Here is a 16290-nt window from a genome sequence, read left to right as displayed (position 1 = left end):
AAAGACTTCTACATGCTTTTCAAGTGGGACACCTTCAAAATCAGCAGTGTATCAAATACTTGTTCTCCCCACCGTAAGTGTAGTCTTATCTTTATTTATTAGGCTCAAACAGTTTATCAAATAACTTTACAACAAAAACTGTCTTAGACACAAATGTAATTCTTTTCCAATGCTTGTTTAATTGAGTCAACTTCATACAGGTCATTGTGTTTCATATAGACCGTTATCACTGTTGCACAACATGCTTTAGCTACTTTATGTAATGTTTTGATTTAATGGTGTGGTGGGGGAAATAGTCAAATAAAAAGGAGGATTGTTCCACATTGTGTTCCTTGTAAAACTAAATAGGTTGACCACAATAGCACAGTGCCAACACATTTGTGTAAAGGATACACTTTTGTTTTTTAAGTAAAACAATTCCTTTCTGACATATTTTCTAAAACAAAATGAAGAACCAGATGCCGCTTCCTACATTGAACATTAATAAACTGTGAAATGGGGATGTATAACAATATACACAGCAGTGGAAAAACATTTTGTTGGCTTAGTGGCCACCACAGTACACAGTAACTGGTGCATGCACTCAGATAAGAAACACAGCAGTCACAGGTGATCATCGCTGTCATTTAGAGGATGAAAAAGTACATGCTTATTTTATTAGATTGTATTAAATGCTACAACAGAAAACTAGTAAAATAAAATAAAGCATTCTATGAGAATAGTTGCCAATAATAACACACCAAACCTACCTGCTAATATTTACTTAGCATTGTGAAATAATCTCAAGTTTCCAGGGAATATTGGAGTGAAAGGCTGGATATATATAATAATAGAAAGTACAGGTTGCAGCACCTTGTGGTGTTAAATTCTATAAAATAAACTGTTACTAACAACAATCTAATTTTCGTGTCCTGTAGGATTGTTGTGAGACTAAAATGTCAAACTCCATACAGATGCTAAGAAAAATAGTCAATACTGTTTTCATTACCATGGCAACATTTTTTGGCATCCAGAGGGGAGTGTATCTAGTGCCTGCGCCCACCTCTATGGGTTGAGTTACCTGTAGACATTGAGGGTTCTGGGTATGTGTGGGTGGCTGGCTGGGGCAGACCCTTCTCCCCTTCTCCCTGGGCTGTTGTTGCAGTGGTGGTAATGTGGTGTGCTTGTGGGGCCATGGTGGGGGCCGTCGGCCCCGGGTGCATGGTGCCGGCCGGAGACCTCTTGCCTGGTGAGTTTGTCCTGTCTTGGTGTGGGGTTGGGGGTGCGTTGTGAGTACAGTGCTTGGTTGTGTCTGCTCTGTTGCGCTTGTGGGCGGAGGCTTGGGTGGCATTGCACAGGGCCCTAGACTTGCCGTCGCTGTTTGGTGGGCGGCAGGGTGCTGCGGGGGTGCTTGGAGCGGGGCTGAGTGTTGAGCTTGCACTGTGTGAATGTGGAGCTCATCTGTGGGGGTGTGCCCAGTGGGGAGGGGATTCATGGCATTTCGGTTCAGAGGCATGTTTTTGATATCTGTGGGGAAATTCATGTTTGGGTTCATTGGCAACATTCAAAACAACTGCCAACATACCTAGGTCTTGCTGTAAAAAGTTCACCCTGAAAGCAGCCTGCTAAAAGAAGTCTCCAAAATCCCCAAAATGTCACCTACGATGAACCTACAGCAGACACTTGCTTGATGTGATTCTGCACATGTGAACAATCTGAATGCGACTGAACAACTTTAATGGGGGGTTTTCACATGATGTCGCAGTCACATGACCGCACTTTGCGATCGCCATCTTGGATGGCAGCTGCAGCCTTTATTCGCTGTTTTACCATGATCAGTGAAGCAAATCTCTGGACCATTCAATTCAACTGTGGGGAAAACTTGCTTAATTGCGGGTGGTGCTGCGCGTGGTTGTCAAGACCAACGTTTATTCTATCGTCTGCGAGCCATGATAGAAAATCAATGTGAGAAAACAAAAACACTGACTACACAACATCGACTGCTGTGGCTGAATCGGATATCTAGGGCGGATTTGGCCAGCTTGAGCCTCACTCATGCCCAAGTGTGCAGTGCACATTTTGTGACAGGTAAATAAATGATGTTCGTCTACATTTATTGTAATAATATTCTGGAAAGTAGTCTGCCAAGACCGTGAGCTGATCATTTGTTTCTGAGCTGGGAGGTAGCACTCAGCACTGTTCAGTATATAATTCCACATGTGTTAATTCATAGTTTTGATGCCTTCAGTGTGAAGCTACAATATTCATAGTCATGAAAATAAAGAAAACTCTTTGAATGATAAGGCCATGTACTGTACATGGCCTTATCAGGAGGCTGTAACGACTCTAGATACTTATCCATGGTTGAAAAAGTAGTGTTGGTGAACTACATGTTTAACTGTCACCCTTTAATTTCCAGCTGTTATAGAGGGTGCTCCCTTTTGGCTGTGACCGTGGGTTAACCCTTTAATCTTTACAACACGTCATTAGCCTTACCTCTTTGGAGGCATAGCCAGCCAAACTCTCTACTGAATAATAAAGGGCTAATCCATCTGCTTACTGAAATGTACTTGAGTCTAGAGATCTGGCATTGATTTTGTCCATCTGTGTGGGCTCTTTACATTAATACGTGTCTATGGCATCTAAAGTCAATGTGAGCTTACCAACACAAAAATGTCTGTTTCTCCTTTGCTATGATGTGAGATGACATTTGATTTTGACCTTTTTGCATTTCTTCTTACAGATGGACTCAGTGGCGATCTAAGCATGTTGGTTGTGAACTCTGTATTACCTTTGCTTCAACCATTTGGCTATTCATCATGTTAAAGCTAAGACTATTACTTTAAGCTAATGAACTGTGTTACTTAGGGATCACTTGGCTGGCATTTTAAGCTTTACTTTATATGTCCACTTTTAGCTTTTTGTACTTACAGTTCTTTTTTTTATTGCTTTCAGTAATAATATAGTCAACTTTTTTCATTCAATAAACTAATGGCATAAACAACAAACTTTCAGGGTTACAAGCCTATTTTTTTAATTTTCCTTTTTATGCTGTAAAACAGAAAACTAGTTACCTAGCAGTTTCTCAAGAGTTTTGAAAGTAGAAATAAAGAAAATCAAGTGTAGGACCTTTGGACTTGTAGCAGAGATAGGTGAGTCTCCTGAAGGTTTGACAGACACTGAAAAGACCAGTGTGGCACAGTGCTTTAAATGCAGATGATTTAAAGAGACTGGTTGAACACAATGAAACCATGACACTTGAGGAAGGGAGCTTTTAGGAGGTTTAGTAGCTGAAGTGAGTCTTTCTTAGCCTCTTACCTAAGTTGCATTGTATAAAAGAAATAACCATATCAACACCAGAGGTCGACTAATATGGGCTTCTCTGTGGAAAATGCCAATATTTGAATTTTAGCCATTTTCTTTGGGTTTAAACCATTTATACTAGTATGCTGAAAGAATCTGTCCGAACAGCAGCTTGTTTTTTTGAGGGGCTTTTGCAGATCTAGTGACAAAAACATATCAAATGTCTCACATGTATTGCGTTTTTAGAGCTGCCGCACCTTACACACATTCCCTAAAAAAAGACACAGGGTTCCTCAGTACAGACTGTACCATCGGAGCTGTCTACTCTGAGACCTGTTTCTGGATTGAAGCTGCTCTTTTAATCCAGCAGCACACAGACACTGGTACCCCACTGTTAAAACAACCACAGCAATACTATGCCTTTCGCCGACATGCCTCCCTGGCATAAGATAAGCCTAATTTATCAGACTGCTGATACACTGACCTACCCCTCCAAACACTGAAACTCTATGGACATCTTATGTATTACTATTCTAAGCTGTTGCCTTTAGACTTTAAACTTTTATGGTCATTCAACTGCACATTCACAATGTACATTTGAGTGAGATTATGTTGTTATGCTCCCAATAACAAACAAGAAAACAAGTAAAGGCAAGACAGTATATATATATATATATATATATATATATATATATATATATACATATATATATATATATATGAACATATGCAACAACAGGAAGTATGGTGGCAAATAAATGAATAGATTAGAGCGTTGTGTGCAGAAATACAAGTATAAGTAGGACAATATGGATAGTAGTAGGGCAAGAAAAATATTGCCCTACAACTCTTCATTAGTCGCAGAAATATACATTGGAATATTACATTTGGTTTAATTCATATGTCTTATACAAATTAAGCCTAAACAAAGTCACTGAATGCCAGACTGTTCGATGACTAGACTTCAGCTGTGTATAGTTTCATCAGAAGTGGCGAAGCTTAACAAAGGTCCGTAACTAAAATCAAATCTGGCCATCTTAGGTGGAGTTATGGCATTGCCTTTGGTGTGGGTTCGTTTTAACTAAATGAATAAAGACGTGTTTGGATGCGCATCATATGCTGTCAGTTTGCATTACCCCATCAAAATACATCTAGATAAAGATGTCTCTTAACCTTTTAATTTTTAAACACTCTGTTTAACCTGAAAGCATAGTGGTCTTTTTAGAGGGACTGGTAGTACCCATGTTATGGGCATCTCTCTTAAAAGGGACTGTAGAGTTGGTCATGGGTCATGACTGGTCATAGGTCCTGGGTTGACTGGCTACTTGTTGTTTATGATTGTCTATGTGCAAGAGATCCAATACAGTTAATTTATGGTAGTTTTTCTAAACAGCAGAACTTGGCAGTTAATTTAGTCCCATGTGTGTACGTTGGGTAACAGATGCTCAAATCTTACTTTCAGGTTTTTCCACTGTTGTGATTTATTATTATTATAAATATATTATATAATATTTAATATCAATATTTTTTATATTTTATTAAATAATAATTTGCTCTGTAAAGTGTTGACCGGTGAATACCAGTCCGATAAGGCGGTTTTATTAGGACAATAGTGAAAGGGGTGAGCCAAGCTCTGGCATTACTGAACAGCACAATTCTGCACACACATGGAATAAATTCACACAATTTATTATACAAGATAATACAAGAATTTATTAACAAAAATATGTCAATTCAAGGTCAAACATATTTCAGTCAACAAACTCTTTACTCTACTAGAACAATCCAACTGAACTAATAAGCAAAATAAAAGAAAAAGGAAGACCAACTGTATATCGTATGAAGTGAATCACGGATGGTTAAAAACCATGACCAATAAACTAATGCAACATTACCATTCAATGTGATTTATGTTTGAGAACCAAAGATTATCTCGAGAATCTAGAAATGAGGAATAGTTAGTCTTGGAACTAACTTTAACTGGTATACTTTCAAACAACCATCCACAATGCAAGATCAGATGAAACATTATTTTTAATAAAAATAATTTTTTTTAAACTGATGAACTTGATTAATAAAGCCAATATTTTTAATGGTGTTTAATTAGCTGCCTTTATTTAATACTATAATATTTAAGGAATTATTAGTTTGAATAAGAACCAAACCTTTCTGAATAAATGAATGTTAACGGTGTTTAATTAAAATATTATTTAGGGAAATATTATTTTCCTAGATTGGAAACTAACAACCTTTCTGGATAAATGATTCTTAATAGACTCATAAGTCACGCTTATAGCTTCAACCGCTTATAGCTTGTTATCATCCCTTTAAAATCATGTACCTTTTTAAAATACCATCAAAAAAAAAAGATCAAAATGCATACACGTTGATGGCGCGTTATGGCCGATCTGTGTTTAAAAACCACCCTTAAATATAGTTCTCTTAACTTCAAAAACACAACACAGAACACATCTTAAGCTCAGCAGCTAGTCTGTTAGCACTTAGCAAAGTGTTCTCAACACACACAAAACCGTTAAACGAACATTATTTAGATAATTTAATTCTCAACTAATATTTCTGGCCAAACACTATCTCTTACAGGAACGCACTTAGCAAAGTGTTCTCAACACACACAAAACTCACTCTGATAATGCATGTAAACTGCATCATTGTGAATCATTGAACATGTTGCTCTGGTGTGTCACAAGCATCGGTTTTAGACAAATCCACCAGCTTCACCTCTGTATCTGAGCATATTCCACCTCACCTGACCCAGCATAACAGATATTTATTATCTCTTTGTTGCAGAATGATGATACATCATAAAGAATATATTTGTTTGCCAAAAACTAAACAAACATGTTAAAAAAATCCTATAAAGTATGAATGTATGTAAATATTTTCCACCAAAATTATTTAAATTAATTAATTAAATAAATAAATAAATAAGTTAAATAAATGGAATTTTTTAAATAAATTCAAATAATCTAAATATTTGGCACAGTAACCCTGTAATTCTTTAATTTGATTTAAGTGATCCGATTCCAAAGTTTCTAAGTTTTATATCAAAAGATATGAAAAGAAAAAAACTGAATTTGGGAAAAAGTGAAATAGAACTTGAAAACAAAGCATGTTTAATCACGTTGCAATTAGTGTGTGAGTGGAAAATTACAATGCTGCCAGACAAAATGTAAAATTACATTATTTTGGTCTGTAAACAGGCAGACTGATTAGGATGCACAAGTGCCTCAAAATAACCACAAATTGCATTATGTAGCTAATACTTTCAAAGGTCTTATGGGTTAGTTTGTACTACAATCCCCCTACTATGACCTTTGATCGGGTGCACACCCACTATTCCATGTTGCAGCTATTGAACTGAGCTAACCTCTGTCCCAGAGCCTGGACTATTTTTAATGCAAAAATTGTGGATTAGGGAGTTTTGCATAATAATTCATCCTTACTTGTTTTTGGCTATGGTTGCCTTGCTGGTTGTTTTTGCATTTAACTTCCTCACCCTGCTGTGTGCCCAGATCATACATCATTTCTAGATTATTTCCTTGTTCAGCAACCCCGGCTTTTCCTGTCAACCATTTGGGTTCTGTGAGTACCTTCCTTGGGGGATCAGAGGCGTAATCATCATGAGTCAACTTCAATCGCCCATTGGGCATCAGTCCTTTTGTAACAAACATCGAGGTGTGCAGATCACCCCCTGAGACCCTAGTTTAAATGTATCTTCTGAAATGAGCACTGTCAGTAGGCCTGTTCTGAGGTTCAGGTACTGAGGAAAATGTTCAGTTTATTTTGGGACTTCAGCTTTAGTTAACATGTTGGCCATATCATGAGACAGAAAATTTGCCAGAGGAAAAACTACCAAATGTGATCTGGGTTCTATAACAAGGGATACTTATGTCAAAGGTTAACCCATTTTATAGCTGTGTTGTTCAAGCATTATCAATAATTCTTATAGGAGCAGATGTTGTACCTTTAATGCCAAATAGTTTGACTGTACAGAACACATTTAGAAGACCAGGCTGAGCTCTTTCCTCTCTTTTCCCTTCCTGGCCTCACTGTAAATGCCTGCTGACGTGAACCATGCCTTGGCATTTTTGCAAACTCCTCCCTTTGTCCTCCTTCTGTCAGCCTAAAGCGCCCAACACCCCCCCCCCCCCCCCCCACCCCCCATCTAACGTGTCCCTCTCTTTCTTCTGTCCTCCCATGAATTCTGCAGGCTCTCTCCCTGATTCACATACACACAGCTTATACTGTCTCCGTGTTAGCAAAGCAGTACTTAGAAAGGAGAGGCCTCTTCTCATTCTCCCTGCTCTCCCTGCATTACAGAGAAAACATTTTCAAAGAGCCAATGGACGGGGCTGAGAAGGGGGCCTGAGACAGTAGAGGAAGAAAGAGCAAAGGTTATGCAGAAGGGTTTAAAGGGGACAAGACAAGGGCTACAGGTCCACCCATCTACAGAACCAGATGGACTCGATTTCTCAACAGACCACTATATATATCATTCTTCTGTAATCCAGTTTATTTAGCATGTCAGAGACTGCAAAATCTTCCCAGAGGCGCTATGCTTACAGAAAATAAAACCCCACATGTTTTAATATTGTGTGTACTTGGGATTGATATACTTAAAATTTGTTCTAACCAGAATTTGTAGGACTTCTCTCCAGTGTTACTCTTCACTCCATCTAGTTCGCTCAAACTAGATGGACAACCATTCTGACACATGAAAATGCTTTGATCTATAACCGCTCCAGTGTAGCTCTGACTGCATGTTTCAGATTGTTCTGTTGGAAGGTGAACCTCGAACCCAGTCTTAAGTCTTCTGCATCCTCTAACAAGTTTTCTTCAAGGATTGTCTTTTTACAATCAAAGCTGACCAACTTCACTGTCCCTGCTGAAGAAATATATCCCTGCAGCATGATGCTGGCCCGAGGCATTCCCAGGCCAGCCGAGAGACATAGTCCCTCCAGCGTGTCCTGGGTCGTCCCCTGGGCCTCCTCCCGGTGGGACATGCCTGGAACACCTCCCGAGGAAGGCGTCCAGGAGGCATCCGGTATAGATGCCCGAGCCACCTCAACTGGCTCTACTCCGAGCCCCTCCCGGATGGCCGAGCTCCTCAACCTATCTTTAAGGGAGTGGCCGGCCACCCTACGGAGGAAGCTCATTTCTGCCACTTGTATCCGGGATCTCGTTCTTTCGGTCAGGATCCAAAGTTCATGGCCATAGGTGAAGGTAGGAACGTAGACCGACCGGTAAATCGAGAGCTTCGCTTTTCGGCTCAGCTCTCTCTTCACCACAACGGACTGGCACAGCACCCCCATTACTGTGGCAGCCGCACCTATCCGTCTGTCAATCTCCTGCTCCATTCTTCCCTCTCTTGTGAACAAGACCCCGAGATACTTAAACTCCTCCACTTGAGGCAGGAACTCCCCTCCAACCTGAAGAGGACAAGCCACCCTTTTCCGGTCAAGAACCATGGCCTCCCAGCCGCTTCACACTCAGTTGCAAACCGCCCCAGTGCATGCTGTAGGTCAGACCTTACGGCCGCAGCTACGGGCGGCAGCGTCGACAATAGATGCAGAGAACACGGTCCACTCGGACTCTATGTCTCCAACATCTCTCAGAATCTGGTCAAAGCTCTCCCGGAGGTGAGAGTTGAATACATCCCTGGCCATGGGGTCCGCCAGACGTTCCCAGCAGACCCTCACTATGCGCTTGGGCCTGCCAAGTCTGTCCGGCTTTCTCCTCCCCCAATGGATCTAACTCACCACCAGGTGGTGATCAGTGGACAGCTCACATCCACTGGGGTAAACCCCAACACTAGACGGCTGAGCTGGAGGGCGACAAGCAAACCCACCCCAGCCCGCCGCCTCTCCCCGTGGGCCACTCCAGAGTAGAAGAGAGTCCAGCCCCCCTCGAGGAGATGGGTTCCAGAACCCACGCTCTGTGTGGAGGCAAGCCCGACTATTTCTAGTCGACATCTTTCGACCTCCCGCACAAGCTCAGGCTCCTTCCCCCCCAGCGAAGTGACATTCCACGTCCCTAGAGCCAGCCTAAGCATCCGGGGATCTGGCCGCCGAGGTCTCCACCTTCGTCCGCCGCCCAATCCTCTTTGCACCGGTCCCTCACGGTTCCCCCTGCAGGTGGTGGGCCCACTGGGGGATGGTCTCGCATCTCTCGTTCGGGTTTGGCCCGGCCGGGTCCCGCGAGGAGCAACCCAGCCACCAGGCGCTCTCCGATGAGTCCCGACCCCAGGCTTGGCTACAGGGTGGGACCCCGGCTCCGCCGTACCGAGCGACGTCATGTGCCTCGATTTTGTAGTCGTCATGAGGGGTTCTTGAACCGCTCTTTGTCTGACCCGTCACCTAGAGCCTGTTTGCCATGGGAGACCCTACCAGGGGCATTTAAGCCCCAGACAACATAGCCTCTAGGATCATTCGAGCACTCAAACCTCTCCACCACGTTAAGGTGGCGGTTCAAGGAGGGGGTGGCGGTTCAAGGAGGGGCTCTAAGGATCTCGATTAAAGCACAATATACGATTTAGCATTGCATATTGTGGCCTCACTAAAGAACACCTGAAAACATAATCATGAGATCTTGTAGGAAAAAAGTATTTGAATGAAACGCGTGCTTTCATAAGACTTAAACCCTGAAATGGAGCCATGACTGTTGTGTCAAGTCGTAGTCCTGATAAAAAGATCTCTCAGGATCTATCTGCCACTTTTCAAAATGTTTTTCCAAAGTCCTGAACGCTGTCAGGGCTTGTGCTGTTTCTGCACTGTTGAAATAAGCTTTTGTGTGGGGTTGGAGTCTATATTTGTATTTTTTCTTGTTTGTTTTTTGTCAGTTTGCTACAGATTTATTATAACATAGATCCAGATTGGAATAAGCACAGGAGAGTTCTAGAAGGCAGTTTCAGAAGTGTTTTGGGTTTACGTATTTTGCTAACAGAGTAGAAAGTATTGTGCAACTACAAATACATAATAGATGATAGGGATGATATGAGGTCTGGTGTGGGCCTGCTCGAGAGGCACCTCAAGGCAGAGTTTTCAGGGTTAACTGCCCAACATGGAGCCAGGGAGAGGCAAGCAAAGGGTGAGGCACAAAGAGGGGGAAGGAGTGAAAAATAAAATAAAACGAAAGAGGCCTAAAAGGGGTGAAAGAAATACTATAGTGGAACAGAAAATCCACTGAGAACAAGTGTGCAGGAGAGCAAAAGCAAGACGATGGAGAGAAAGGCAGGAGGGGGGTGGTTGTGGAGGGAATGTGGGAATGTGCTGACACGGTGTTTCTCTTCTGAACTCCCCAAATTAATAATCGGCAGCGGTTCAGTCAAGCCAGAAACACTCGCTGGCTGCCAAGCCCCAGTCAGGCCAGGCCCTCCAGGCACTGGCTGTCCTTGCTGGGCCGAGTCGGGCCTGGCACAGGGCTTCTTCTTGTTCAGTAGTTTTAATCTTTTATTGTGCTTTACTCACGCAAAGACCCAAGGCCAAACCCCGAACAGGATGGAGTGTATGGGAGGAGAGAAATAAAGTGATGGTGCACAGACTAGAAGAAAGAGGGAGGAAAATTAGATCTTTTTTTTTTTTCCTCTTAGTTCTTTTTTCCAGCTGAAAAGATGTTTGATTTAGTCCTCGGGGAGTTGTAAAGTAGATTAAGTTTTCTTTCTCACCATCTGCATCCCTCTTCTTTTTGTGCTCCTTTTTCCCATCCCTCAATAACAACTTGTTTTTTTAAGATTCAAACGTATGCCCAGTAAACATTAGTCTTTTATTTATTGTTAAGCAAGGGGCAAAAACGAAATCCAAAAGTGTCTTTTTTTTTTTTTTTTCTTGGCGGTGTTAAAGAAAGATGGACATAAACTGCCATCTTTCATCTAGTTTTCTCAAACTTTTTAGGACATTCTTGACATCGTATCTCCATGTGCTTCTATTGAGCAGCAGTGTAACAGAGATTTGTGCTGTTGTTTCAGCTGGTTCTGTGCCAGACCTCAGCGAGCAGTTCACGACACCAGAGACGGCTCCCCCAGCCCTCGTCAGCCTGATCCAAGCCATAGAACAGAGAGGTACGTCCATGTCATTCCTCTGCTTCATTATCTTTCTGTTCGTCATATAATCAAGCTCAATCTGTGTTGCCCACACATTGATTCATGTGCAATGGCTGCTCACCTCTTGAGTGAATTAGTTTATTTTGTTCAGTTAGGTTTGGGTTGATGGCTGTAGAGCTCAGCAGGACTCCATTCACAGGTCTGCCTCCTCGTTTTTAGTTCAGTTTCTCCCATTTACACTCTTTGACACACTCTTGAAATTACAAAATAAACAGCGAGAAGCCTATCATCTGGGCTTCTTACAGCTACTTTACACATAGACATCATCAGGTTTGTATGTAAAAGAGAAAGACCAAAATTTTTCCACCTTTAATGTAACATTTATTTTTTACAACACCACTGAAAAACAAATGTGTTGGAGGTAAAAATATTAAAAAAGGCTCAATCACCCAGTTCCACAAGTGTGCACACCCTTTAATTAATACCTCTTGAAACACTGTTTGATTCTATCTCAATATTCAGTGTTTTATTCAGTCTATCAACATCCCACACTTAGTGATGTTGTCCACTCTTCATATCTGTCAGACTGTCCACAGCCTTCTTCATGTCATTGCACGTATTTTCTGTTAGATTTGGTTCTGTCTGCAGAAAGGTAATCCCAAAGCATGACGCTACTACCACCATGTCTTTCTGTGGGTATGATGTTCTTTCAGTGCTGTCTGTTGTTTCTTTGTCAAACTTAACTTTAGAATTTGTATCCTAAAAAGTTTTAAGTTTGGTTCCTTTCAAAGCACAAGACATTGGCTAAAAAAGTTAGGGAGAATTTAGCCAGGCCAGAATGTTTTTTGGAAAAACCTGCTTCTGTCCAAACATATTGAAAATAAAGGAGACCCTTATAGCTTCTCTGCAAACTATGGCTGTAGTTGCAGGATGCAAATGAGAAAATGTCAGGAAAATCCTACATCCTTTTCACTGTAATTGATGGCAGGTCTCCACCCAAGAAGCCTGAATATGTATACATTGCAGGTTACTGCAAATTAATTTTTTTGTTCACCCTAACAGATTTATTTGTTTTTCAGTTGAATTGTACAGAGATAATACATACTTAAAGGCAAACCTGACACTGTGTTCAAATAATTGCTAATGGTAAAAATACTGGTATTAGCTTGATTAATTTTCTTTTAGTATCTTTTCTGATCCTTAGACCAAAGACTAAGGAAATCAATTACATTCTGATTACTTCATTAATTGTTCTTAATCAGAGAGAACAAGGTGAGTTGCTTACATTTGGACATCAGTTGCTAGCACAAAATAAAAAGTGGTACTGCACGGTCAGTATTCTGATTTAGTTTTCAATTCCTAGAAAATGGATCAGTTCTCACATCAAACATCTGAGATTTCTGAGCAAAACTAAATTCAATTCAATTCAAAAATACTTTATTAATCCCAAAGGGAAATTAAATGTTTCATTCTTTGCACTTAGTTAAAAGGAAACAACCAGCTTATAAATAACTTTGCAAAGTAAACATCCCCAAAGTGTGTGTGGTGTGTGTGTGTGTGTGTGTACTTGTACTTGTTGCTGAGTGAGAACCAATTTTTGTATTTTTATCGCAAAGTGAGGACATTTTCCTGGTCCTCACTTTTCCAAATTCCGTTCTTGGGACAGGGGTTAGGTTTAGGACTAGGGTATGAATTGAGTTATTGTTAGGGTTAGGGATTAACTGGTTAGGGTTAGGGTTAGTGTGAGGGTCAGGGTTAGGCACTAAAAATCAAGGAAAATGAATGGAAGTCAATGGAAGTAACTGAAAAGTCCTCATAAAGATAGTAAAACACGGATGTGTGTGTGTGTGTGTGTGTGTGTGTGTGTGTATGTATATACAGGGGTTGGACAATGAAACTGAAACACATAAATTGGACCAGCATGGTAGCCAGTCGTCATTGATTGCACATTGCACCAGTAAGAGCAGAGTGTGAAGGTTCAATTAGCAGGGTAAGAGCACAGTTTTGCTCAAAATATTGAAATGCACACAACATTATGGGTAACATACCAGAGTTCAAAAGAGGACAAATTGTTGGTGCACGTCTTGCTGGCGCATCTGTGACCAAGAGAGCAAGTATTTGTGATGTATCAAGAGCCACGGTATCCAGGGTAATGTCAGCATACCACCAAGAAGGACGAACCACATCCAACAGGATTAACTGTGGACGCAAGAGGAAGCTGTCTGAAAGGGATGTTCGGGTGCTAACCCGGATTGTATCCAAAAAACATAAAACCATGGCTGCCCAAATCACGGCAGAATTAAATGTGCCCCTCAACTCTCCTGTTTCCACCAGAACTGTCCGTCGGGAGCTCCACAGGGTCAATATACACGGCCGGGCTGCTATAGCCAAACCTTTGGTCACTCATGCCAATGCCAAACGTTGGTTTCAATGGTGCAAGGAGCGCAAATCTTGGGCTGTGGACATTGTGAAACATGTATTGTTCTCTGATGAGTCCACCTTTACTGTTTTCCCCACATCCGGGAGAGTTACGGTGTGGAGAAGCCCCAAAGAAGCGTACCACCCAGAATGTTGCATGCCCAGAGTGAAGCATGGGGGTGAATCAGTGATGGTTTGGGCTGCCATATCATGGCATTCCCTTGGCTCAATACTTGTGGTAGATGGGCACGTCAATGCCAAGGACTACCAAACTTTTCTTGAGGACCATGTGCATCCAATGGTTCAAACATTGTATCCTGAAGGCGGTGCCGTGTATCAGGATGACAATGCACCAATACACACAGCAAGACTGGTGAAAGATTGGTTTGATGAACATGAAAGTGAAGTTGAACATCTCCCATGGCCTGCACAGTCACCAGATCTAAATATTATTGAGCCACTTTGGGGTGTTTTGGAGGAGCGAGTCAGGAAACGTTTTCCTCCACCAGTATCACGTAGTGACCTGGCCACTATCCTGCAAGAAGAATGGCTTAAAATCCCTCTGACCACTGTGAAGGACATGTATATCTCATTCCCAAGATGAATTGACGCTGTATTGGCCGCAAAAGGAGGCCCTACACCATACTAATAAATTATTGTGGTCTAAAACCAGGTGTTTCAGTTTAATTGTCCAACACCTGTGTATATATATAAACGTCTCAAAAAAATAAAAGGAACACTTAAACAACACAATATAACTCCAAGTAAATCAAACTTCTGTGAAATCAAACTGTCCACTTAGGAAGCAACACTGATTGACAATCAATTTCACATGCTGTTATGCAAATGGAATAAACAACAGGGAGAAATCTTTGGCGATTAGCAAGACACACTTCATAAAAGAGTGGTTCTGCAGGTGGGGACCACAGAGCACTTCTCAGTACCTATGCTTTCTGGCTGATGTTTTGGTCACTTTTGAATGTTGGTGGTGCTTTCACACTCGTGGTAGCATGAGACAGACTCTACGACCCACATAAGTGGCTCAGGTAGTGCAGCTGATCCAGGATGGCAGATCAATGCGAGCTGTGGCAAGGTTTACTGTGTCTGTCAGCGTAGTGTCCAGAGCCTGGAGGCGCTACCAGGAGACAGGCCAGTAAACCAGGAGATGTGGAGGAGGCCTTATGAGGTCATCAACCCAGCAGCAAGACTGCTACCTCCGCCTTTGTGCAAGGAGGAACAGGAGGAGCACTGCCAGAACCCTGCAAAATGACCTCCAGCAGGCCACAAATGTGCATGTGTCTGCACAAACGGTTAGAAATTGTCTCCATGAGGATGGTATGAGGGCCCGACGTCCACAAATGGGGGTTGTGCTCACAGCCCAACACCGTGCAGGACGCTTGGCATTTGCCAGAGTCACCAGGATCGGCAAATTCACCACTGGCGCCAGTGCTCTTCACAGATGAAAGCGGGTTCACAGTGAGCACATGTGACAGACGTGACAGAATCTGGAGACACCGTGGAGAGCGATCTGCTGCCTGCAACATCCTTCAGCATGACTGGTTTGGCAATGGGTCAGTAATGGTGTGGGGTGGCATTTCTTTGGAGGGTCACACGGCCCTCCATGTGCTCGCCAGAGGTAGCCTGACTGCCATTAGGTACCAAGATGAGATCCTCAGACCCCTTGTGAGACCATATGCTGGTGCGGTTGGCCCTGGGTTCCTCCTAATGCAGGACAATGCTAGACCTCATGTGGCTGGAGTGTGTCAGCAGTTCCTGCAAAATGAAGACATTGAAGCTATGGACTGGCCCGCCCGTTCCCCAATCCTGAATCTGATTGAGCACATCTGGGACATGATGTCTCGCTCCATCCACCAACGTCACGTTGCACCACAGACTGTCCAGAAGTTGGTGGATGCTTTAGTGCAAGTCTGGGAGGAGATCCCTCAGGAGACCATCCCCGGTCTCATCAGGAGCATGCCCAGGCTTTGTAGGGAGGTCATACAGGCACGTGGAGGCCACACACAATACTGAGCCTCATTGTGACTTGTTTTAAGGACATTACATCAAAGTTACATTAAAGTTCCACTTTAATTTTGTGTGTTACTCCAAATTCAGGCCTCCATTGGTTAATAAATTTGATTTTTGATGATTTTTGTGTGATTTTGTTGTCAGCACATTCAACTTTGTACAGAACAAAGTATTCAATGAGAATATTTCATTCATTCAGATCTAGGATGTGTTATTTGAGTGTTCCCTTTATTTTTTTTGAGCAGTGTATATCAGTGGTGATTGCTCTAAGACTGCAAGGGAAGCTCAACTTCCCCTAAAATGTCAAAAAATAAGTGATCGAATATATACTGTTGTGTGTACATGTCATTGACTAAATATGCGCTACAACACGCTCAACGTTTGTTCAGAATCAGATTCTTATCACTGGTAACAACGCAGCTTTCCTTTCACTCATTCCCGCAGCTTCACAGTACTTTAAACAGTGAGTTCAGTTGCGAAGCAAAAATGCTGGGCTTTGTCCC

The 16290-nt window shown here is 42.1% G+C and overlaps 1 protein-coding gene across 2 annotated transcripts in view; it reads left to right on the top strand.

Annotated features, from left to right (window-relative positions):
* The window catches only part of pik3r2 (phosphoinositide-3-kinase, regulatory subunit 2 (beta)), a 54808-nt gene that overhangs the window by 13385 nt on the left and 25133 nt on the right, over positions 1–16290 (top strand). For both annotated transcript variants that reach the window (XM_047367318.1, XM_047367320.1), the window contains one exon: positions 11267–11359. In XM_047367318.1, coding sequence (XP_047223274.1) covers positions 11267–11359 — 93 coding nt within the window. The remainder of the gene's footprint in view (positions 1–11266; positions 11360–16290) is intronic.

The sequence above is a fragment of the Girardinichthys multiradiatus genome, chromosome 6, assembly GCF_021462225.1.
Source record: "Girardinichthys multiradiatus isolate DD_20200921_A chromosome 6, DD_fGirMul_XY1, whole genome shotgun sequence".
Classification (NCBI taxonomy): Eukaryota; Metazoa; Chordata; class Actinopteri; order Cyprinodontiformes; family Goodeidae; genus Girardinichthys; species Girardinichthys multiradiatus.
The sequence above is the reverse complement of the archived record's forward strand: the minus strand, read 5'-3'. Positions and strand labels throughout refer to the sequence as shown.